The sequence below is a fragment of the Rhincodon typus genome, chromosome 11, assembly GCF_021869965.1.
Source record: "Rhincodon typus isolate 14 chromosome 11, sRhiTyp1.1, whole genome shotgun sequence".
Taxonomy (NCBI): domain Eukaryota; kingdom Metazoa; phylum Chordata; class Chondrichthyes; order Orectolobiformes; family Rhincodontidae; genus Rhincodon; species Rhincodon typus.
The window spans coordinates 14,397,393-14,423,341 of record NC_063342.1 but is presented as its reverse complement, the minus strand read 5'-3'; the positions used below and the strand labels follow the sequence as shown (position 1 = coordinate 14,423,341).

Genomic DNA, 25,949 nt, shown 5'->3' with positions numbered 1-25,949 from the left:
GGGGTATTGAGTACAAGAGTTGGCAGGTCATGTTACAGTTGTATAGGACTTTGGTTCGACCACATTTGGAATACTGTGTACAGTTCTGCTCGCCACATTACCAAAAGGATGTGGATGCTTTGGAGAGGGTGCAGAGGAGGTTCACCAGGATGTTGCCTGGTATGGAGGGCGCTAGCTATGAAGAGAGGTTGAGTAGATTAGGATCATTTACATTAGAAAGACGGAAGTTAAGAGGGGACCTGATTGAAGTCTACAAAATCATGAGAGGTATAGACAGGGTGGATAGCAAGAGCTTTTTCCCAGAGTGGGGGACTCAATTACTAGGGGTCATGATTTCAAGGTGAGAGGGGAAAAGTTTAAGGGAGATATGCGTGGAAAGTTCTTTACGCAGAGGGTGGTGGGTGCCTGGAACGCGTTGCCAGTGGAGGTGGTAGAGGAGGGCACGATAGCGTCATTTAAGATGTATCTAGACAGATACATGAATAGGCAGGGAGCAGAGGGATACAGATCCTTGGAAAATAGGCGATAGGTTTAAATAGAGGATCTGGATCGGCGCAGGCTTCGAGGGCTGAAGGGCCTGTTCCTGTGCTGTAATTTTCTTTGTTCTTTGTTACGAGACGTTGCCATTCTCAACAGGCTACTTACAATCATAGAATCGTAGAATGTACCGTGCAGAAGGTAACCATGTGACGCATCATGTCTTTACCAGCTCCTGAAACAGCTACCCAGCCAGCCTTATTGTCTCTGTAAGTCCTCTAAATTCATCATTTTCAAATATAGATCCAGCTCTCTTTTGAACCCTCCTATGGAATCTGCCTCCACCACTCTCCCGGGCAGCACGTTCCAAATCCTTACAACTCTCTGAATGAAGAAGCTTTTCTACATCTCATTCATCGCTGCCTTGCTGACAATCTTGAAGTTGCGACCCCTGCTTACTGACGTACCAACTAGTGGAAACAAAATATCTTTCTTTACCTTGTCAAAATTATACATGACTTTGAACACTTCAATAAGGTCTCTACTTAACCTTCTCTGTTCCAAGGGAAATAAGCCCAATTTCTTTAATTTTTGTTTGTATCTATTCTTGGTATCATTCTAGTAAACCTCCTTTGCACTCTTCCCAAAGCTTTAACATCCTTCCTTAAATAAGGTGCCTAGAACTGAACACAACACTACAAATGTGATCTGACCAATGATTTGTAGTGTATGGCATCACTGCCTTGCTTTTATACTCTATGACTCAATTTATAAACCCAAGGATACCGTAAGCCTTCTTAACAACTGTTACAACTTGCTTTTCAGAGAATTATGCACTTGAGTTTTCTCTAATTGTATATTTATCTTATCAAGAATCTTATCTTTATCAAGGCTACTTGATGACATTAATCAATTACGTACCTCAAAAGGAAGAATCTGCAAAATTTTAAAGATCCATGAGAAAGATAAGGTATAAAGAACGGCCAACATATCCTTACACAGCCAACTTACAATGGATATGTGTCATAATTTTTAAATTAAATAGTAAAAATTGACTAGCCTTTCTCCGCAATGTGCAGCTGTAATCACCCAGTCGGGTGTGAGAATGGCTCCCCCACAGATATGACGGTTGTTCAAGTGAAGGCTGACCTGCCATGGGAATTCCTTTGGTGCTGCCACTTGTCCACCAACTATTCGTTCAGAAACATTTCTGACGTACATGCGGACTCCACAACCTGGGTGAGGAGATAGAGAGGAGGCAGAATTTAAATCACAGCTGAAAAGATAGACGCCTCTGGAAAGGATAACAATTTTTATTTTGGATTAAAATGGGAAAGCAACCATTTTAAAACCTAGGATTGTTGAAGTATTACTGCATGTTTTTGAAAGAATATAACCAAACACTCATTGTAAACATTGTTTACACAGCTGCTGGTTCCAATAGTAGTTGAAGTGTAGTTTGCAGATGAGCTGGCATCGAAGGGTTGCATACAAATAGAGCTTTGGTTGGCAACAACTTGGTCTATCGACTAGTTACCAGTTATGATGACAAAGACCTCTTGCCTGCCAGCAACTGTTTGATTGATTCTCAGGTGGCTGAACAACTTGGGCTGCAAACAAGTTTCAGAGAAGTCACAAGAGATCTCCACAAGCTCTAGACCTGTGTCTGTTCTCTGCAGTAAAAAGTACTTAAAGCCTGAAGAAGCCAGTTTATTTTTTCCTTCAGCAATTACTGTAAACTGTGTCATCTAATTAATAAGTCATAGCTCTTTTTATAAGGGTGAACCAGCCCACTGCACCTCCTATAAACAAGTGAAAGCATCCAGAGAAGGAAGACTGAAATCAGCATTCTGACCAGCACAAGAATCATGAAAATTAGCTCAGCACCCTCGAAATAAAGCACAAAAGTGCGTTCTCAATGTTTCGCTCTGTCCATTGCACCTATGTTTCTTTTTCCTGTGTGTGTGTGTGTGTGTGTGTGTGTGTGTGTGTATGTGTGTGTGTATGTGTGTGTGTGTGTGTGTGTGTATGTGTGTGTGTAAAGACAGTTTATAAGGGGGTTAGAGTTTTAAATAGTAGTGTTATATGCTGCTGTTTACCTGTGCATAGAATCTATCTATCTGTAACTAGTTGGTCTATTGGACCAAAGTCATGGTGTTAATTTTAAGATTGAATAAGAGCTATTAGCACCATTGATCAGATGGGTGTCAGGGATCATTTAGTGGGATAATCATTCACGGATCACGATGGCTACAGTGAAGTAAAGGCTAGTTAAAACATGACAAGTTATCAACACTGATAACAGGAAGATCAGGTTGTTAAAGCTGCAGCAGCTTTGCTATACAGTCCCAGGTTATTGTCACAAATCCACCTTCTTAACTTCTCGCCTTAACCATCAAGGAGAAAGCTTTAAGTCTGTTCTACTTGCTTCAAATTTTGACTGAAAAGTCTCCTCAATTGGGAGAAGAAAATGATGCTCTACTTTTCCGGCTTCCCCTGAACTTCAATAATTTTGAAACTATCTGATTTTTGCGCCTTGAACCATTCCTGAACTCGGCAAAGTTCCACATTTGGTACAATAATGGCTAATGTAGTTTTAACAAATTGACGCAAAGGAAATTCTTTTTATTCAGAGTGATTATGGTAGTTTAGGGTAGCTGAATTTTCATTGGTCTAATCAATGTAGGAGCTCATGGTGATCAGGTTGGTGTATCACACTCCGTTTGGAAAGCCCCAGTAAAACCCTATAATCCTGCATCAAACACATACACAGCTCATCCATCTATAGCATTAAATAGTAATTCTTGTTAAGAACAGAGACTTGGTCCATGCTTTTTGTCAACCTGTGCAGGTAAATTGGGGAACCCTGAATAAAATCTTTAACTTTTGTAATAACTGCAGGAATAGCATAACTTGATTTCCAGTGTTCTGCCCCCGTGAGCTGTAACAAAAGACAATTGCTGATTTTTTAGATTTTTTTAATATATAGATTTAAGTTTTATTGCTGGGAGGTGAATGAATCTTGAAGTTGAGTCTGGGTTTTTTTTTAAAAGAGATTTTGGCATCTACTTTTAAACGTGGATTATTCAAAAGATTGTTAGTAATAAGCAAGGCAATAGAATGTTCAGAGTGTTGAGACCGATTGCTACCCGAATCTACATGGACAAAAGTAACAACTGTTGGGACAGGATTGGTTTTTGGATCGTAACAACTCATGATTCAGACGTTTAGCAGCAAAGCAATGTCAACTTCAGCTTAATTCCTTAGACAATACGTTCTGGTCAAAACCCCAATAAAAACCAGTTTGATATAATTCCCAGTCTCTTCTGATGTTAATTCCAGATTTCAAATTTCAGAATTCAAGTATCCACATTTTTCCTTTTAGTTTTGTTAAACCTATGACTGATAAGTTTTAATTTCTTGAGCTTGTTCATGTGATGTGATGTCACAGGTTAGGTCAGCATTGCCCTGGAGATTTAATACACTTCATCATGAAGACACTCATTTTATGCTCTGCTGTGGTTCAACAGGCATCTCTCTATTTAGGTTGTTGGAAATAGGTGGGAAGATCAGATCAGACATGATTGAGCATCAAATGGTCTGTATCTGCTACTAATTTGTATGTTCATATGTTTATATAACTGCTATTGATGGAGATCTGTGTGCTCAGTGTTTGGGAGTGCGAGTATTCAAAGCTTCAGGATGCTCTTCCCAGCATGGACCAGCATTGGATTGGGGTATTTTATACACAGGTCTGAAGGGGTTAATACCTGGAAGACTGAAATTAGCACCGTTCTCTGTGATGATAATGATGCATGCACTCATCAGCTCTAGGAGGCAAGAAACAAGCATTTTTTCTTCATAAGAGATAACAAGGTGTAGAGCTGGCTGAACACAGCAGGCCAAGCAGCTTCAGAGGAGCAGGAAAGCTGACGTTTCGGGCCCAGACCCTTCTCAGAAATAGCCCATTTCTGAAGAAGGGTCTAGGCCCGAAACGTCAGCCTTCCTGCTCCTCTGATGTTGCTTGGCCTGCTGCGTTCATCCAGCTCTACACCTTGTTATCTCAGATTCTCCAGCATCAGCAGTTCTCACGATCTCTGAATCAATTTTTTCTTCACGCCCGCTTTCTATGCTCCAACTCTGATGAGCGCAAGACAAAAAGCTTCAAGTTCTTGACCCCTTTCAGTAATGTCTAAGTTGTGTATATGACCAAGCAACCATTGAAGACCATCTTAAGCAATGTCAGATACAGGGATGAGATATGCAATCTTAGAAAAATAAGTCCTCAGTAATCAGCTTGTGAAAAATTCTCAGCCCACATCAGTGTTTATTGAGGTATACTGCACACCTTCAGTTTCCCTACTTGATGAGAAGGAGTTTACAAGAATACCTCAAAGAAGACAACGATTTTGTTTGAGGTTGATGAGATTTGCTGGTGAACCAGTTTACATATAAGGTAAACTGAAAAGGACAGCTGTATTCCAGAGAAATTGTAGATAATCTCACAGGATGAGATGTAAATTACATTGAACAAATTGAGTCTTACATTTAGTTCACTGCGAAATAATATTCAGCAATTCAGAACAGAGTCAAACAAATTCATCAAGACCAGGAATGCAACAAAATCCAACAGAAAGTGCAAAGATAAAGCAAAGAATTGCGGATGCTGGAGATCTGAAACAGAAAAACAGAAAGTGCTGGAGAAACTCAGCCAGTCAGGCAGCATCTATGGAGAGAAAAAAAGAATTAATGTTTTGAGTCTAGTGACCCTTCTTCAGAACATAAGCACAAAGAGTTGGCCAAACCAACAATGTACTGATACAGTCATGAAAACATACTTCGAACATCAAAGACACTTAGGATTTTCAATGAGATATCAGTTATTCCAAGTTCACCCAGAGAAGTTATCTTAGAGAATCTATATCAAAGTCAGTAGGAACTGCAGATGCTGGAGAAGGGTCTAGGCCCGAAACGTCAGCCTTCCTGCTCCTCTGAAGCTGCTTGGCCTGCTGTGTTCATCCAGCTCTACACCTTGTTATCTCTATATCAAAGTCGCTTGGAAACCAACAAGTATAGAACAAGGGTTCAGCTATCAGTGTGATGGACTGAAACTTTGGAGGATATTAAAGAAATAATTTCTGATTGCCCTACCAGCACAGAAACAAACCACAGTTTGTTTGTATTTGTTACACTTTTAACCAGACCCCAGGGAATGCTGAGAACGCATCTATTTATCTTCAATGGCAAGTCATAAATCATCACCATTGACTGCTGTTCAAGACTGATTCAAGTCAACAACTACACCGGCCCATAATACCTCACCTCTTTCTCCGTTACATTGATGACTGTGTCGCTGCTGCCTTGTGCTCCCACAGGGAGCTCGAAAAGTTCATCAACTTCACCAACACCCTCCACCACACCCTCAAATTCACCTTACACCATTTCTGACAGCTCCCTCCCCTTCCTGGACCTCTCCGTCTCCATATCTGGTAACTGACTCACCGCTGACGTCCATTTCAAACCCAATACACCTCCTCTCACCCACTCTCCTGCAAACACACTATCCCATACTCACAATTCCTCTAACTCCACCACATCTGCTCCCAGGGTGAGGTGTTCTACTCTAAGACTTCCCAGGTATCCTCCTACTTTAGAGACTATAGTTTCCCCTCCTCTGTTATTAAGGATGCCCTCAGTTGCATCTCCCTTATTTCCCATACTTCTGCCCTCAAACCTTCTCCCCCCAACAACAGTAAGGATAGAGTCCCATTAGTCCTCACATACCACGCCACCAACCTCCAAATACAACGCATCAACCTCCAACATTTCCGCCACCTACCATCAGACCCCACCACCAAAAAGATATTCCCCTCTCAACCACTGTCCACTTTCCACAGGGACCGTTCACTCCACGACTCTCTCGTCAGCTCCACACTCCCCACCAATTCCTCCACCACACCCGGTATCTTTCCCTGCAACTGCAGGAGGTGCTACACCTACCCCTACACCTCCCCTCTCACCTCTGTCTGAGGCCCCAAACAATCCTTCCAAATCTGGCAGAGATTCACCTGCACTTCATTTAACCTGATCTATTGTATCCGTTGCTCCCAAAGTGGTTTCCTCGATATCAAGGAGACTAAACACATACTCGGGACAGGTTTGCAGAGCATCTGCGCTCTGCATGCACCCACCAACCCGAACTTCTGGGTGCCATCCACTTTAACCGACCTTTCCCACTCCCCTGGTGACACGTCCATCCTTGGCTTCCTCCACTGCCAGAGCGAGGCCAAATGTAAACTGGATGAGCAACAGCTGATATTCCACCTTGGGCGCTTACAGCCCAATGGCTTGAATATTGACTTCACCAGCTTCAAAATCTCTCCATCCCCGACCTGTCCAACTTATAACTCATCCACCTTCCAACTCACATACCTTTGAGCCAGTTCTGTATCCAAATGGCTAGTTCTCCCTGTATTCCATGTGATCTAACCTTGCTAACCAGTCAACCATGTGGAACCTTGTTGAATGACTTACTGAAGTCAATATAGATCAGGTCCACCATTCTGCCTTCATTAATCCTCTTTGTTACTTCTTTAAAAAACTCAATGAAGCTCAGACTTATATCCTCTGGTCTGATATGTGCCAGACTAGAATCCCTCAAAATATTTTAAGATGGTAGTTTGGACCCTATTTTTCTCTTATTTTAAAGGCAAATATAACGTGCTGTGTTCCGGATGCAATTCAATTCATTCAACGTTAAGCAAAACACAATTTATTTAAACACTATAGTTAAAATACAACAAAAGAAAGAACTTAGAACAACAACTCTGTTGGAAAACTTAACAGAATAAGAGATGCAGTAACTATTACTAATTAGCTATTCCAAAATAATAACATCCCATAAACACACCCCATGGCAAAAATGCAAATTTAGAAAATAGATTTATCTCTCATGTAACCCAGCAGCAGAAAGAAACCATAGCTTCTAGGTGTAACTGAGGGAGGGAAAAAATAACTTCTACTTCTTCAAAACTCCAGCAGTTTTTGCTGAGCCTAAAAGCTAAACAAAAAACTAGAAATCCTGGTCTGAGAACAACCATCCAGGCTGCTTCTATTGTTCAACTTAAAAAAAAACAAGCGTCACAAGCTGTTTGCGTTACTGACATCCCAATCAGGCATCTCTGTTTTAAAACCTCTCAAAATAACCTTTTACAGCCACAGCATCATCACAGGTCCTAGATTCTCCCATGAGGGGAAATATCCTCTCAGCATTTACCCTGACAAGCCCCTTAAATATTCTGTATGTTTCAATGAGATCACCTTTCATTCTTCTAACCTTAGGTGTGTAGAGCCCACGTCTATTTAGCCTTTGGTCAGAAGACAATCCCTCCGTACCAGGGATCACCTTAGTGAAACATTTCGGTCGCCATCATCCCATCTGAAGGATCAATCTTTGCATGACAAAATGCTTCCTGACCTCAAGCATTTCTGGAAGAATGGGCATTTCTATTGCATCTTTCACAAGCTGCAGGTGTTGCAAAGTTTAAAGTGTGATCCCAGTTGTAATAATCAGGAAATGTTTCAGCCAATCTGTTCATAGCAAGCATAAATGAGGAAATGTATTGAAAATTATGGAAAATAGAAATTTATGGAAAAATTGTCCCTACTCACAAATGGAGCAAGAATGAGAGGGCACAGATTTCAAGTGATTTGTGAAAGAAGTAAATGTGATATGAGAAGGAACCAATTCACACAGCAAGATATTTGTCTCTGGAATGAACAACCAGAGGTGGAGGTAGATTCCATTGAGGCATTCAATAGGACATTTCATGACAATTTAAATAAAAATTATCTGCAGGGTTATGAGAAAAAGGCAGGAATATGGCATTGTCATTCAGAGAGCTGGAGCCGATCTAATGAGTCTAATGATATCCATCTGCAATGGAATGAATTTATGATTCTCAATTATATTGAGTATATTCTGTTTTTGCATTGCGACTGGGAATGGAATATACAAAGTAAGGAGGTGTTACTGAAGCCGTTCAAGATGCTGGTAAGACTACAGCCCAGATGTTCACCACAATGGAGATCCATCATAGTGAAAAAAATTCTGAAAGATGTTCAAAATCCCATGTCCCACCTTTAAGCCTGACATTTACCACTTTTGCCGGGGCTAGAATGAAGGACAGTCCATGACTGATACCTACAACGTTCCTCAAGACAGCTGGCAATTTCATTGAGCACCTGCCTTCACTCAAATCAAATCTGGAATCCCTAGTGTGCGGATTAGGCCACTAAGGGCGGGTCTGTGGAGTGGGGTTTTGTTAGCCCTTCATTTTACAGATTGTGGTTGAATACAGTTCTGCTGCTAATGGCCCCTAGTGACTCGTGGATGCCTAGGTTTAAGTAAAATCTATCCCATTTGGCATAATGGTAGTACCAAACAATGTGAAGGAGGGCACCATAAGACCTTGTCAAATAGAGAACTCATGCATTATTATTCTACTGTTTTCGGCTGTTGAACCAATTTCCTATTCAAGTCAATAACTTGCTTCCAACTCTATGAGATTCAACGTTAACTAATGGTCTTTTATGAAGGACTTTAATAAATACCTTTTGGAAGTCTACATGGATAGCACCCATGAGCATTCCCCTCTTCCCTACTTTAGTCAACTTTTCAAAAAATATGATGAGGTTAACCAGCGTTGATATCGGAGAATCATTGAGTTGTACCGCACGGAAACAGCCCATTCAGTCCAACTCATCCATGCCAACTAGATATCCTAAATTCGATAAGTCCATTTGCCAGCATTTAGCCCTCATCCCTCTAAACATTTCATATTCATGTATCCATCCAGATGCCTGTTAAATGTTGCAATTGTACCAGCCTCCCACATTTCCTCTGGCAGATCATTCCTTACACTCGCCACCTTCTGTGTAAAAAAGTTGCCCCTTAGATCCCTTTAAAATCTTTTCTCGCTAACCTTAAAGCTATGCTATCTAGTTCTGGACTTCCCCACCCTGGGAAAAAGACCATGCCCATTCATCCCAAACATGCTCCACATTATTTTATAAACCTCCAAAAAATCACCCCTCAACCTCCGACACCACAAGGAAAATAGTCCTAGCCTATTCGGCCTCTCTCTATAGGCTGAGGCTGATGTCTTCAACAAATCTGATCAGCTAAAAATCTTCAAGGCATCTGTCATCCCATCCCTAATGGGGAGGTAGTGACAGAGTGTTCTGGAGATGACACGATTTCAAAACCCCCGCAGCAGCTGGTGGACTTAAAATTCAATTCAGGCGTATGGATTGTAAAGCTGATTTCAGAAATGGCACAATAAAATTTTCGTAATAGGGGAAAAATGCTGGAATGATCCAAATCTGAAATGAAATCAGAAAGTGCTGGAGAAACTCAGCAGCTCTGGAAGCAACAGTAGGAGAGAGACAGAGTTAATATTTTGAGCCCAAATATGCTTCAGAGGCTCATCACTTGTATAAAACTGGTTCACTAACGTCCTTTAAGAAAACAAATCTGCCTTCTTTACCTGGTCTGGTCTACATGAGACTTTAGGTCCACAGTAATTTGGTTGAGTCTAAGCTGCCCTGTGAAATGGTCTTCCAAATCATTCACTTCAATGGCAATTAGAGTTGGGCAATAAATCCTGTCCTTGCCTGAAACATATATATTCCATGAAAAGAATTTCTAAAACGCCTTACAGAGTCTTAAAATACAGCTTAATCTAATTAGCCTGTAATTGCCTGGTCTTGTTCATCACCATCGGAAGTTTTAGTATATTAAAGGCACTTATTGAAACGCAAGATATTATTGCACAATTGATGGTCAGGAGAGATATGCTGAGAAGTCAGGTGGAGCTCAGTTAACAAAAACAAAGTTGCTGGAAAAGCTCAGCAGGTCTGGCAGCATCTGTGAAGGAGAAAACAGAGTTAACGTTTCGGGTCCAGTGACCCTTCCTCAGAACTCAGTTAATCTTTGTGCAACCAACTTAGTCTTGGGATCTTGACGGACACATTGGTGCAAATGTGAAATGGAATGAGATAGGAAACATTAGCAGGTTGAGAACTTATAACGTGCAACTCAAAATAATAAAATAACACCTACCTACGCAGTGTAATGTGACCAGCAACCCAGAAGAGCAATTTTGGCTGTAAATGGAAAATATATTTCTGAGTAGCGTGTTAACAGATAATGAGCAAACATCAAAAGTTGTGTGATATATTGATATATACAAAGAAGCGACCTGATGCTCAGCTTTTGGTACGTGTCTATTGTTGATAAACTCTCATTCAGCATCAGGAACTCTGAAGATTCAACTGTGCTCGCTGAGGTTGATCCATAATAGGAGTAGCTGTTCCTGTGAAACACATGTATAGAGATTAAAAGCATTATTATGCAATGGAATGTCCAATGTAGGCAAACACAAAACAACTTAATATCAAAGTAGGGATGCTTTCTCAAGTTTATGGGTTTTGGCCAGCTGGAAGAATGCCACATGGAGACAATGACCTCGAAATTACTCATGACAACGTGACTGGGGGAAAGCTTCAATCATTTGTACAGCTAGTTAGCTCATTGATCCAGTGGACCAAAGTTGCGGTATTGATTGGCAAATGATGCATTCTTTTCCCAGCTTTCTGCACTTTGATTCTTTTGCAAAAATTCTATTTTTGCTGCCCTAACGCATTCCTGTTCTTGGCACTGTTCTGAGTGCAATACAGTAACAGGTGATGTAGTGCTAAGAAATTAACATGAAGAAAATTCTTTTTAATTTGCAGATGATGGTAGCTAAATTTTGTGAGGCTAAATAATGTAGGAACTCATGGCAATCAATTCGGTGTATCACACTCCTCACTTTGGAAGAAGTCATGGGAAAGCTCTGTGCTTCTGTACCGAAACAGTTTTTGAAGTCCATTTATTTGGAGGATTATGGTGGCTGAATTTTAATTAGTCCAATCGATTCAGGAGGTCATCATGATAATTTTGGTGTATCACACCAGAAAGCCCCAGAAAGGGATCGACAGAAAACACTCACACATGCACACACACACACACCCACATGCACATGCACACGCACAAAAAACACATCCACTTGTATTAGATATTCTATAGTCTTCTTCTTTGAGACAACACTACAGTCACAGTAGATGAGTGAATTTACACTAATACACTGGAACATAGGAGCATGTAGATGGAGCAACAAACAACCAAGTTTTTCATTCACACTCTACCATCTTGGTAAATGATAATGGACAGACTAACCTGGAGGAACTAATATTGATCAATTAATCAACAAACGATGATTGAGATACAACCCCATTGGTGTAGAGCTTCGGAAATTATTGTCAACTTTTTGATTCTATATTAAATATTTATACTGCAATACTACCCAAATGCTGTGGCAATAACAAAGAAATACAGAGAAAAAGAGGGACAAGACTGATAGAAGTATAAATCATGGAATAATTAATAGGTGACATTATATTAGCTGATAAAAGTTGAACACTTAGGATCAGAAAAGTTTGTTCAGTTTAAAAGCTTGGGAAAGAATGTTAGAATGAGGAGCAATGCAACCTTGGCTTTAGAAAGAAATAACCTTAGAAACAATATTATTCCTCGATGCAAACAAGTGAAGAATGTTTAAATAATACTGACCACAGTTGTGTGAATATTATGAGATGGAGTAGACAGATTGCAATAGAATGAGAAGTCAGTTGGAGGCCCTCCATAACAAGCAGAATGCAGAAATTGGTTTTTCTCTATATATTTTATCCAAAAGAATGGTGCAGCCATTGATACATCTGAGTTCTTGATTTTAAAGAAGCATAAAGAGTTAACATTAAATGCAGGAACAAAGTCAATAAATTAGTCAAGATGTCTTCTTACAATACTGTCTCTGATTCAGCCACAGGCCTGAAAGATCTTTATTTACTTGATAACAACAAATTCAAAATACATGATCAATTAATGACATTAATTCTCATTGTTCAGTTGCTTGTAGATGAGGTCTGTGCTTTTCTTGAAAAAAAGCTCAATTATCTAAAGAGGCAATGATGTAGTGGTAATGTTACTGGACCAATGAACCAGAATCCCATGCTAATGTTCTGAGGACATGGGCTTGAAGCCCACCATGGCAAGTGGTTAAAATTTGAATGAATTATAATAAAAGTAGTCTAATGGTGACCATGTCAGTTGTTGCAAAAACCATTCTGGCTCACTAATGTCCTTCCAAGATGGAAATCTGTCATCGATACTTAGACTGGTCTATATGTGAGTCCAGACCCACAGCAATGTGGGTGGCTCTTAACTGCCCTCTGGGCAAGAATTGCTGGCCTGGCCAGTGATACCCACAACCATGAATGTTTTTTTTGAAACTAGTTAAGTTGGGTGGTCTTTCTCCAGCATTATTTAAAATGGAATTGTCTTCAAGATCAGTAAAATATTTCCTTCAAAGTATTTTTAGAAATTCTGGCACCTTTATGATGTCCTGTTTGTGTTGCTTGTTTGCGTTCAACTAAAAAAAATTCTGTCAAGCCAATTTTTTCATCAAGAACATCTCTCTCCTAGACTTGGAACATAATTTAAAAATAGTTTGATGATGAACATTGCTAATTCCTTCACTTTGTTCCAAAAATTACACAGACTAATATTGTTCCTCATATTTTCACGGTGAAGAGCTCAATATTAAGTCATTAGGATGAGTTCGGTTCAACACAGCTTAAAGTTAGAACAAAGTTCCCTTAACTTTCTTCAAACAATGACCTGAGACACAGAAGACCAATTTCAATTGCAACAATGTAGTGTTTGGATTCCTCCACCACCCATCCTTGCGAAGTTTCACAATGTGACCTCCAATCCTAGCCAATACTGCTTTGTGAACTCTGTGCCCTCAAGAAGTTTGATTACAGTATATTAAAGTTATTTTATTTACAGCTTTCACCGGGATACCATCTGTCAGGTGAATGTGACTACATCTGGGGGAACTGCATTAGAAAATACATTGATACAATCTCTTACTGTTACCTGGAGTAACCTATCCTATTGCAGACTTGCTCTCCATGATCCGCATTCCAGTGGTCATGACATACTGGCCTCCAGCCATAGTCCACAGATTTGGCATAAAGCACAAAAGTTGAGTTTGCTAACAGAACTGTAATTTAGAAAGAAACACAAAATTGTAACAAAGCCTGTTGCCTACGTCACAAAGTTCCTTGAGCTGAATTCAAGCATGTTCGATTTTAATGTGTAACTGTGACTGAAATGTGGCTAAGGACATTTACTCTTTCCTTGATACAAGAGCAACTAATGTAGATGGTTTCCCAGGCTAAGGTGCTGTGGTATTGTTGGTAATATCAGACGGCTTTAACTATGAGGAGAGTTGGATTAACTCGGATTATTTTCACTGGAAAGACGGAGGATGAGGGGCAACCTTATAGAAGGGTACAAAATTATGGGAGATTTCGATAGGGTGGAGAGTGAAGGCTTTTTCCCAGAGCGGAAAGGTCAACTACAAGAGAGCACAGGTATAAAGTGAGAGGGGGAAAGTTGAGGACAGAAGTGTAGGGAAATTTTTTCACGCAGAGGATGGTGGGTGCCTGGAATGCACTGCCAGTGGAGGTGGTGGAAGCAGGCACGTTAGCAACGTTTGAGGCATTTCTAACAGAGGGGTGGATACCGCACATGGGCAATACTTGGCACTTCTAAATAAGGACTAGGAGTCGACAAAGGTCTGATGGGTCGAATGGCCTGTTCTTGTGCTGTATTGTATTGTTGCATAAAATTTAGTTTTAAATCTCAATATTTGATGACACCTTCATACTCCAGTATTGTTTTCTTCTTGAATGCAGAAATACTAATTATTTTATTCGAGATTTTAAATGCACTATTTTATACATAAATGCCGAGACTTAGCAATCATAATTAAATCAAAGGCACCTCCGCACTAACAAAGACACACTAAGATATATTAGATTATGCCAGCTACCTGGTATTTTAATTCTGCAGACTCATTCTTGAGCTAATTGGCCTGATTTTGCAAGAAAGGTAATGATGAGGCTATCAGCATTAACTGTTGTTAAAGAGTAAATTGTGCAGCAACATCCAGCAGCCATTAATAGACAGGGAAATACGGAATTCAAGAAGATGTTGCCCACATTTCTTTACTCATCCAGAAGCTGGGCTGATGGAAGTACTTACAGAAGAGGTTTGGTATTGAAATACGGCAAACTTTTATTATTCAGAGACAGCAAGAACTGCAGATGCTGGAGTCAGAGACAACACAGTGTGGAGCTGGAGGAACACAACAGGCCAGGCAGCATCAGAGGAGCAGGAAAGCTAATGTGGGACGGGACCCTTCTTCAGAAATGGGGAGGGGGAAGGGACCCTGGAAATAAATGGAGAGAGGAGGGGTGGGTCTGGGGAAGGTAGGTGGGATGGTGATAGGTGATTGCAGGTGGGGATTGGTCAGCGGGATGTGTGGGGAGAAAGATGGACAGGTTGTGTCAGGTCAAGGAGGCGGGATGAGAGGGAGAGTTGGTCATGGGATGAGGCCAGGAGTGGGGAGATTTTAAAACTGGTGAATTCTATGTTTAGGCCATCGGGCTGTAGGCTCCCGAGGTGGAATATGAGGTGTTGCTCCTCCGGTTTGCGGGTGGTGTCATTTTTTATTAATTGGCACCACGGGATCAAGAGTGGGACAATTGATCAAGTATTCCAGATAATCGAGAGGTAAACCTTGGCTAAGAGAAGCTTTGAGACATCAAATCCATCAAAAAATCTATGTGAAAACATCAACACAAACTCTAAAATCAATGTAAAAACACACAGTAAGTAATAGCAACATAATGCAGTGGGTATGCACGTTACTGTTATACTTTATTTACAGCATAAATACTTGGACATCACAGTAGATCATGGTACTTCAGGTATATAGAACAAAGTTTGCCTTAAATGGGAGACTGTGAAGTTATAGCACTTACATGATAAAGAAGAGGAAGAAGCACTGATCTGACATGTAGTGGACACATGACTAGGCTGAGCCAACCTCTTGATATCAATATGAGATATATAAAGACAACTTGAGATTAAACCAACATCTTAACTTACTGGCATTGAAACATAGTAAAGTGTGAAGAAACCGTTATCTCCCATTTTTGATTGAAACCTGTCTGGAAGCTTTGAGTATTGAAATGTAAGTCCCCGCAGTTTGAAAAAACAATAGCGCCAGACTTGGGAATACACAAGTGAAGTGTTTCAGGAAAACAGCTTTTGGCAGGGCAGTGAAAGATAATAGATTTTTAACACAAAACTGAAAGATTTCCCCTCTCAAATAATCAGGCCTGGTGATACTGTAGACGCTGGAAATCTGAAATAAAAACAGAAAGCCCTGGAGAAACTCAACAGCTCTGATAGCATCAGTCGAAGGATAAACAGAATTAACCTTCAAGTCCAATGACTCTTTTGTAGAATTATATCAGACTTGAAAAGTTAACTTTGTGTCCCTCTCGAGAGATACTGCAAGATCTATTAATAAATCATAGTCTCAGGTTAAAATCTAACAACTCATGGATTTTAAGGATTTTTTAAAAATCTGTACCTTCTTGACCTTCCTTTTTGTACAAGACACTCTCTCCATTTTGAAAAGTTATACCTTACATAGAACATAGAACAGTACAGCGCAGTACAGGCCCTTCGGCCCACGATGTTGTGCCGACCTATTATCCTACTAAGATCAAGTTACCCTAAATTATACTATCCTCCATGTTCCTATCCAAGAGTCGCCTAAAAGTCTCTAAAGTATCTGACTCCACTACCACTGCTGGCAGCGCATTCCACATGCTCACCACTATCTGTGTAAAGAACCTACCTCTGACATCTCCTCTGTACCTTTCTCCAATCACCTTAAAATTATGCTCCCTCGTAATAATCATTTCCGCCCTGGGAAAAAGTCTCTGGCTATCCATTCTATCTATGCCTCTAATCATCTTGTACACCTCTATCAAGTCAGCTCTCATCCTTCTTCGCTCCAATGAAAAATGTTTTATAATTCAATTTGGGGTTAAATTTGCCTCCTTAATTTTAACCATGACCACATTTTGATTGAAGTTTGATATAACCATGCACTAAAAAGAATTATAAATATTTGTTTCTCTGAATAACGGGATTAAAAAAAGGGAAGCTCTTCCTCATCTGATTGTACAAATTTTAATGAACTGGTTTTATTTCAGTGATGATGTTTTAATGTCCTTCATACAGTATTGTTTATTTTTTCCTTCAAAATATCTCATGTTGATTATGAATTAGAAGTGTGGATGTGTCTAGCCAAAGAAATTTGAGTTTGATAAGCATTCAGCAAGCCACATATAGGAATTGAACCTTTTTTTTTAGTCAAGAAATGGCTTTAAAAAAACCCAGTCTATGTGGAGAGCCTGTGGTTGGACTGGCCTTCAAAGCGTCCACATGTATCATCAGGAGACTAGGAGAGTATAGTCAATCAAGAGTCTTTTGGTCCTATGTGGAGTAAGTGGAGATTTTGTTTGCTAATTGTATCTTGGATATTCCTTATTATTCAGCTGTTAGTCTGATAGTGGGGAAAAGGAAAGGAATAATATTTCTCATCAAGGCCAGCTCGGGTGTATGGGATACAATCAACATTTTTTCTTTCCCCTGCTAAACCAAATGAAATGAAATCATGTTGCGCAGGCTTAAGCAGTACTGCAGTTCCAATCCATTCTATATTGTGGAACGCTATCAGCTTGAAAGAAGCAATCAGTTACCAGTGAGGATTTTATGGCTTGAAGTTGCTGTCCATCCTTTGTAATTTTGGGGTAATTTCCAAAGTGTTGTGGAACAATTTAAAAGTGAAAGCATTTACAGTAAATTTCTGACACTACCATTCTTCAACGTAGATTGACAAAGATCATGGTCCATGGATATTCAAGAATGTGACTCGAGAAAGGTCAGAGTCAACAATCGCAAGCTTGGCCTGCTGTGTTCATCCAGCCCTGCACCTTGTTGTCTCGGATTCTCCAGCATCTGCAGTTCCTACTATCTATGGTTAGGACATGTTGGACACAGAACTGACCATGTATGAATGCTGAGTGCTATAGCTACAAGAAGAAGGGTCTTCTCACCAAGGCATGTCTGTAGCAAGTGCCAGCAGAAAATGCTGGTGGGTGGAAAGGCAATCCATGCAAATATTTGTCAAAGAGGAGAAGGTCAATCAGGGGTCAGTTGAAATCAATACAAGAAGTGCAAGGATGTCCAATGAAAATTCATCGCAGTCCAAGTAACATGGATTGTGGGGCCCTAGTGGACATGAACTTTAACATGTAGTAGAAATCATATGCAGCGGTAAGAAGTTATGGAGGAGAATATATGTACCATAAAAATTCATATAATGGTATGAAAACTTAAGTTAGAAGTTATTTATAACCATCATAGGAACACTGCAGAGAAGTAGGTCGTTGAATCCACTGAGCTTACCCAACCATTCAATACAATCATGGCTGATCAAGCACTTCAATATCTTTAATTTACCCCATCCCCATTCCCCTATTTCCGATTGATAGATTTTTAAATACCAATCTCTATCTTAAACATATTAAGGACTGAATCTCTACAGTCTTCAGTGGTAGAGAATTCCAAAATTTCAAAATTCTCTGGGTACGAAAAGATTTCGACTCGTCTCAGATCTAAGTGGTATCCGCCCAATTTTTAACTTATGCCCACTAGTTCTAGATTCCCTAATCAGGGGAAACATCTTATCTGCATCTACCCTGTCCATCCTTTTAAGTATTTTGTAGGTTTTAATGAGATAACCACTCATTCTTCGAAACTGTAGAGATTACAGGCTGTTTTTTACCCCAGTCTCTCTTCATAGGACAGTTCTGACCTTCCAGGAAGAAGCCCGATGAATCTTCATTGCATTTCCTCTGTGACAATAATATAATTCCTGAGATAAAGAGATTAAAACTGCACAGAGTAATCCAGATGTGATCTAACTAAGCTCCTGTACAATTGAAGAAAGACTTCAATATTCCTGTACTCAAATCTTTTTACAATAAAGGCTAACATTCCATTGGCCTTCCTAATAGCTTCCTGCACCTACATGTTTGCTTTCAGTGACTTATTCACAAGGACAAAGTCCCTTTCTATGTCTACATTTTCCAACCTTATCATTTTAGTAAATACTCAGCTCATCTATTCTTTTATCAAAGTGGATAATCTCACATTTTTCAACATTATATTCCATCTGCCAAGTTCTTATCTACTCACTAAGCATGTCCAAATCCTCAAACCACACACTCCCACTTGGCTTTGCGTCATCGCAAATTTGGAAATTTTACATTTGGTCCACACTTACAAAATATATATACATTTATATATACACACACAGCCTGCTAACGTGTTGTGACCCATTTATTTCTACTCTCTGGCACCAAGACAGAAAACAATCATTAATCCATGCCAGTACATTACCTGCTATTGCATGCATTTTAAACTTTCTAACCAACCTTTTTTAGAGTACTTTGTTGAAGACATTTGAAAATCTAAGGCAACTACATCCATTAGCTTTCTTTTCTCAATTTTGTTCATAACATCTTCAACAAAAACCAAAAACATCATCAAATGCAACTTCCCATTCACGAACCCATGTGACTGTGCCCATTGAGACAATGTTACAACAGCTTCTAGCATTTTCCCTCCTACTAATATAAGGCTAAAAGGTCTGTAGTTCCTTGTTTTCTCTCTCACTCCCTTCTTGGATAGCAAATGTACCTTGCAAACCACAGGAATCATTCTAAAATTCTATAGAAGTTTGAAAGATTATCAGCAATGTATCAACTATTTCTACTGCCGCCTCTTTCAACACTCCAAGATAAATATCATCCATGTCCTGGGAATTTATCAACTTTTGGCTTCATAATTTCTCCTGTACAAATGCTAATTTCCTTAATGCTTTTGATAAATCAGTGTTCAATAAACACTGTTTCTTATGCAGGCAATACTTAGGAAGATCAGAGGAGCAGTGATTATTTTAAAAATAGTTATCTTTAAACTTTTCTTTCTTTGAAACCCTTTCATTTTTAAATTGAGTTATTAATCCCACTTTTAAAAAATGCTAAATAATTTATTCATGGCTTGGTGATATTAACAACTCAAATAAGGTGAATCCAGTAATGGGTACTGTTACTGCTACATATAACATGCAATGGGTAAGTATGTGATCAAATGCCACTTGATCAGGCAGCAAATAAGCAGTGTGACTTGATCAAGTGCCACGTGATCAAATATCACATGATTAAACACACAGGAATGCTACAATCTGGAATTCATAACAGATATTAATAGGGAGCAACAATATTATATCAGCACTTTCAAGACAAGACAAAAGCATAGCAAGGTTTTTCTTACAGCATTCTTCATCCTCGCCATAACGGCACTGAGGAATCCCATCACACCAATGTGATGGACTCACACATCCATCACTCTTTCCACAGGGTATACAGTTGGAAGTTGAAACTGAAACAAGAAAAGTAGAAGATTAGAAACCATTTGAGTAAATACCTTCTCATTTCCACCCTACTGTTATCGAAGGTCAAGGGAAGGAGGCAGATGGAGATGCCATCTTGCAACTTCTGCTCTGTTTAAATCTTTCTGATAGAAAGTCTTGTGAATGCTCTTCCTTCCCCTTTAAGTCTTCCGCCACCTCCGTATTAGCGGCAGGTGGGAGCACTCTCACTCTCATGGGAAAACCCGAATTTGACATGGACCCCCAGGAGCGGGATTGTGGGGAGATTGCTTCAGGACATCCACAGGGTAAAGAAGGCACTATATAAATGCAAAGCCTTTCTTACTAAATCTCTCCATAATTCTATCCATTCTGTATGTTTGATTATCCACTTTAATTTTAACATTTGCACAAAGCCATACATATTTATGGGAACATAATCCTCCATTTGCCTGCCTAAGTTTTCCTAATCAATCAAACTTTCCGCTTCAGCCTCAGAATCAGATGTTACCAGTCAAAAGTCACCTGACAAGTGAGCTCCAGTGTTTTTATTCGCCTGGCTTGTATTTCATAAAGAAGAGATCAGAGTGGAGGTATATATTTTTAAACCTCAAAGCTTAATACATTTGTAACATGACATTGGGGAAATACTATTGCTATACTCACTAAAATACCAGACGACAGCTGATAGAATCCCCAGGGAAAGCAGCACACCACCAACAATCAAAGCAACCAACATGTTTGTCTTCTTAGCTGTAATGTCACAACAATATCAAGTGTGTTAGAGCAAGACTGACAGTCCAATACATGACTTTAAGGCAGTTATCATCAGATGGGCAGCATGCTTGTCTTAATATTGAATGACACAGCACAGAAACAGACAATTCGGCTCAACACATACATTTTGATAGTTGATGTTAAATAAAAGCCCCCTTCAACAACTCTACATCTAACCTTGTCAACATATCTTCGGGGTGGCACAGTGGTAAGCACTGTTGCCTCACAGTGCCAGGGACCCAGGTTCAATTCCACCCTTGGGCAACTGTCTGTGTGGAGTTTGCATATTCTCCCCATGTGTGTATGGGTTTCCTCCGAGTGCTCCGGTTTCCTCCCACAGTCCAAAGGTGTGCAAACTAGGTGGATTAGCCATGTTAAATTGCCTGTAGTGTTCAGGGATGTGTAGATTAGGTGGGGTATGGGGGAGGGATGGGATACTCTCAGAGTCGGTGTGGACTTGTTGGGCCGAAGAGCCTGTTTCCACACTGTAGGGATTCTTTAAAAAAAAATCCTTCTACTACTTTCTCACTCATTAGAACAGAGAATAGTTCACTAATGTCCTTACCTGGTCTGCCCTATGTGTGATTCCAGACCCACAGAAATGTAGTTGATTCCTAACTGCCTTCTGGTATGCTTCAGATATGCAGGATATTGGTGAGATCACATTTAGAACACTGTGCATAGTACTAGTTACTATACTTACAGAATCTCGTTAATACATTGGAAGCAGTTTTGAGAAAGTTTACTTGATTAATACCTGGAATGAGTGGATTGCCTTATTAGGAAAGGCTAGACAGGCTGGACCTGTAGGCTCTGGAGTTTAAAAGGTGATGTAATTGAAGCATCTAAGATCCTGAGGGGACTTGACCAGGTGGATGTGGAAAGGATGTTTCCTCTTGCAGGAGAACATAGAACTAAGGGTCATTGTTTAAAATTAAGAGGCCACCCATTTATGACAGAATTTAGGGGAAGGAAACTCTCTCAGAGGCCTGAGAGTCTTTGGAATTCTCTTCCTCAAAAGGCAGTAGAGGCAAAATCTTTAAATATTTTTAAGCCAGATGTAGATAGATTCTTGATTACCAAGGGGATAAAAGAGGCTGAGAGGTGACCTTATAGAGGTTTATAAAATCATGAGGGGCATGGACAGGATAAATAGGCAAGGTCTTTTCTCTGAGGTGGGGATGTCCAAAATTAGAATGCATAGGTTTAAGTTGAGCAGGGAAAGATATAAAATGGGCTTATGGAGCAAATTTTTCCTCACGCAAGGTGCTGCATGTATGGAATGAGCTGCTAGAGGAAGTGGTGGAGGCTGGTAAGATTACAATATTTAAAAGGCAACTGGATGGGTATATGAACAGGAAGGATTTAAGAGGGATATGGGCCAAATGCTGGCAAATGGGACTAGATTTATATAGGATATCTGGTCAGCATGGACGAGTTGGACTGAAGGGTCTGTTTCAGTGCTGCAAATCTGTATGACTCTATAACTCTATTATCAGAAGTAAGCAGGAAAGCAGAGCTGATGCTGAAATCAGATTAGTCATCATTTTATTGAATGGTAGAACAGACTTGAGGGGCCAAGTGGCCTACCCTTTTTCCTTGTTTATCTGTTTGAATGGGGAGGAGCCTCATCCAATGTTACTTGCAATGCAATGAATTTTCATCGGACAGCCTTGTGCTTCTTCTTGTAGGGATTTCAACTGATGCCTCATCAATCTGCTGTGGCTCAGGAACCATTTGCCCTTTCCTTTCTCCTTGTACCTTCCTCCAACATGCCTTGGCCAGATGTGCATCTTCCTTCACAGTTGTAGCACTTGACATTCTAAGCTTCCATAATGGGACTTCACTGGGACAGTCAGCTTGTCTTGTTGCAGGTCATTTATCGGTTATTAAATCTGACTTCTCTCCAGTAATGTCTACTGTATTCATGGATAGTGCTATATGGCAAGTTATTTCAAAGGTAACTTTGGCAAGAACAGCAACTTACTACAAAGGTACTCACTTCTTAATACACACAAAAATGGCCATAAGAGTGTGCTATAACTCAACTTCAAGCTCTAAATCTGTAGCCCTTCAAGAAATCTGAATACAATTAATTAACTTGGGATATAATACTAATTTCTACAACAGTAACCATGAAACTATCATCAATTGTTATATTCAGATCACTTTTGCTCCTTTTGCTAATTATTTCCTGCAGTCAATAGCCCATAATTAAAAGCATTGTAAATTTTAGATCAAGTAGATGAAGAGTAAATTATTGACATACGCAACAAACAGAACAATGTCCAGTATTGAGTCATGCAGGAAGCAGCCTTACAATCACAAAAAATGCTCTTCCAGCCTTTACCCTTTGTCTCATGGACTCTCAAGATTTGATCTAGTGACATCACCTGATGAAGGAGCAGCGCTCCAAAAGCTTGTGATTTCAAATAAATCTGTTAGACTGTAATCTGGTGTCATATGATTTATGACCTTCTACTAGTTTGGCTAGGGGTACAGCAAGTTCTGGAGCATAAATCTTTGATCCTGCTGCATGCAGAGCAAACCATTGGCACTATTTTCTATGGCATACAACAACACAACAAAACTGCACCAACACAAGTATTCTTTTTTGTCATTCAATACAGGTATTGTGATTATTATAACAGAGAGACAGCTTATACTTGACAAAGCAGAAGATTTCACCTGTAGCTAATCAGAATATCAGGTATTAGGTAAATAATATTCTATTGCTCATCAGGGATTGGTTAACTCCGTTGATTAACTTGTGACAGATTACAAGTTATGAAGCAGTCACAACAGTAAATTGACTGATATTTTAACGTGTAGTTTACAACCCACTGCAAACTGACTGTCAAGCAGAGTCACAACATTGTATGTACACAATACATGGAGCCATAAACAGTGAACTCTCTGAAAGGTAAGATATGTGCACAACATGGAAAAAGACCCCTTATGGTGTAGTGGTCATATCCCCAGCTCCAGCCAAGATGGTCAGGGTTCAAGTCCCACCTGCACCGAGTGGGAACAATGAGATCCTAGGCAGGACTCCTAAAAACGGGAAAAGTGATGGGAAAATGAACATTGTATCTGTAGTGTTGCTGAAACTGCGGCTCTGTCTTATAACATTGTTTACCTAGTACGTTATGTTCTCCTTTATGTAAGAAACCTCAAGCCAGGAGGACAGGTAACAGCTTTTTTTGTCATTAATAATACACAGCATCAATAGATCTGTGCTTCTGAAGGTGCTTATGATATGCTATAGTGTCAGCTTTCACCGATTTGTTGCACACCCACCTCTATAGTCAGTAGGTTTTGGGTTCAAGTCCTGCTCCAGAAACTCAAACACATAATGTCAGTTAGCACTTCAGTACAGTATGCCACAGAGAAAGCTGTGCACCATTGTGTATGCGTTCCATTTCAGACAAAATATTGAACTGAGACCATGTTTTTTCTCAAGTAAATGTAAAAGATAGAATGTTTCAGATAAGATGTTCTCAGATAATATTTATGCCATAATCTAACTCCATCTGTTGTTCCTTGTGCTCTGTGCAAATTGGCTGACACATTTATGACATGGCGTTGATGACTACACTACAAATCAAATACTCCATTAACAAAAAAGCGCTTTTGGAAAAGCAATATTCTATTGCTCATCAGGAATTGGTTGACTCTGTGGTTAAACTTATAACAGATTGCAAGTTATGAAGCAGACACAACAGCAAAGTGACTGATTTCTACAGCACGGTGGCTCAGTGGTTAGCACTGCTGCCTCACAGCATTAAGGACCCAGGTTGAATTCAAACCTTGGGTCACTGTCTGTGTGGCATTTGCACATTCTACCTGTGACTGTGTGGGTTTCTACCAGGTTCTCTGGTTTCCTCCCACGGTCCAAAGATGTGCAGGTCATCTCAGGATGGCAGCTGGTCACAAGTGGTGTTCCACAAGGGTCAGTGTTAGGACACAACTTTTCACTTTATACATTAATGATCTAGATGAAGGAACTGAGGGCATTCTGGCTAAGTTTGCAGACGATACAAAGATAGGTAGAGAGACAGGTAGTATTGAGGATGTGGGGAGGCTGCAGAAGGCTTTGGACAGGTTAGGAGAATGGACAAAGAAGGGGCAGATGGAGTACAACGTGAGAAAGTGTGAGGTCATGCACTTTGATACCAAGAATAGAAGCATGGACTATTTTCTAAATGGGGAGAAAATTCAGAAGTCTGAAGTGCAAAGAGACTTGAGAGTTCTAGTCCAGGATTCTCTCAATATAAACTTGCAGGTTGAGTCAGTAGTTAGGAAGGCAAATGCAACTTTGGCATTTATTTTGAGAGTTTTGGGCCCCATTTCTCAGGAAAGATGTACTGACCCTGTACCGGGTTCAGATGAAGTTCACAAGAATGGTCCCAGCAATGAAAAGCTTAACATATGAGGAAAGTTTTAACACTCTGGCTCTATACTCAGTGGAGTTTAGAAGCATGAGGGGAGTGATCGAATTGAAACTTACAGAATACTGAATGGCCTGGACAAAGTGGATGTTGGGAAGGTGTCTCCATTGGTAGGAGGGACTAGGACCTGAGGGCAAAGCCTTAGAGTAAAAGGAAGACTTTTTAGAACAGACATAAGGAGAAACTTCTTCTGCCAGAGAGTGGTGAATCTATGGAATTCACTGCCACAGAGGCAGTGGAGGCCAGGTCATTGAGTACATTTAGGATGGAGATAGATAGGTTCTTGATTGTCAAGGGGATCAAGGGTTACAGGGAGAAAGTGGGAGATGGCGTTGAGAAACTTGTCAGCCATGATTGAATGGTGGAGCAGACTCGATGGGCTGAATGGTCTAATTTCTGCTCCTATGTCTTATGGTCTTATGGTCTTCCGGAATGCCCGTGTTAAATTGCCCGTAGTGTCCAGGGGTGTGCAGGTTAAGTGCATTAGCCATGGGAAATGTCCGGTTACAGGGAAATGTGGGCGGTTGGGTCTGGGTGGGATGCTCTTCGGAGGGTCAGTGTGGACTTGTTGGGTCAAATGGCCTGCTCCCACATGGTAGGGATTCTATGGAAAATACTATAAATGCTGGAAATCTGAAAAAAAAGAAAGAGCTGGGGAAGCTCAGCAAGTCTGGCAGCATCTGAGGAGAGAGAGAGAAACAGGCTCAATATT

The 25,949-nt window shown here is 40.2% G+C and overlaps 1 protein-coding gene across 1 annotated transcript in view; it reads right to left on the bottom strand.

Annotated features, from left to right (window-relative positions):
- LOC125484407 (transmembrane protease serine 2-like) overlaps positions 1-25,949 on the bottom strand; it is a 98,562-nt gene that overhangs the window by 56,685 nt on the left and 15,928 nt on the right. Inside the window, exons 5-10 of the mRNA XM_048603029.1 lie at positions 20,676-20,762; positions 19,913-20,020; positions 13,520-13,646; positions 10,740-10,853; positions 10,601-10,644; positions 1,538-1,712 (exon numbers count right to left, since the gene is read on the bottom strand). Coding sequence (XP_048458986.1) covers positions 1,538-1,712; positions 10,601-10,644; positions 10,740-10,853; positions 13,520-13,646; positions 19,913-20,020; positions 20,676-20,762 — 655 coding nt within the window. The remainder of the gene's footprint in view (positions 1-1,537; positions 1,713-10,600; positions 10,645-10,739; positions 10,854-13,519; positions 13,647-19,912; positions 20,021-20,675; positions 20,763-25,949) is intronic.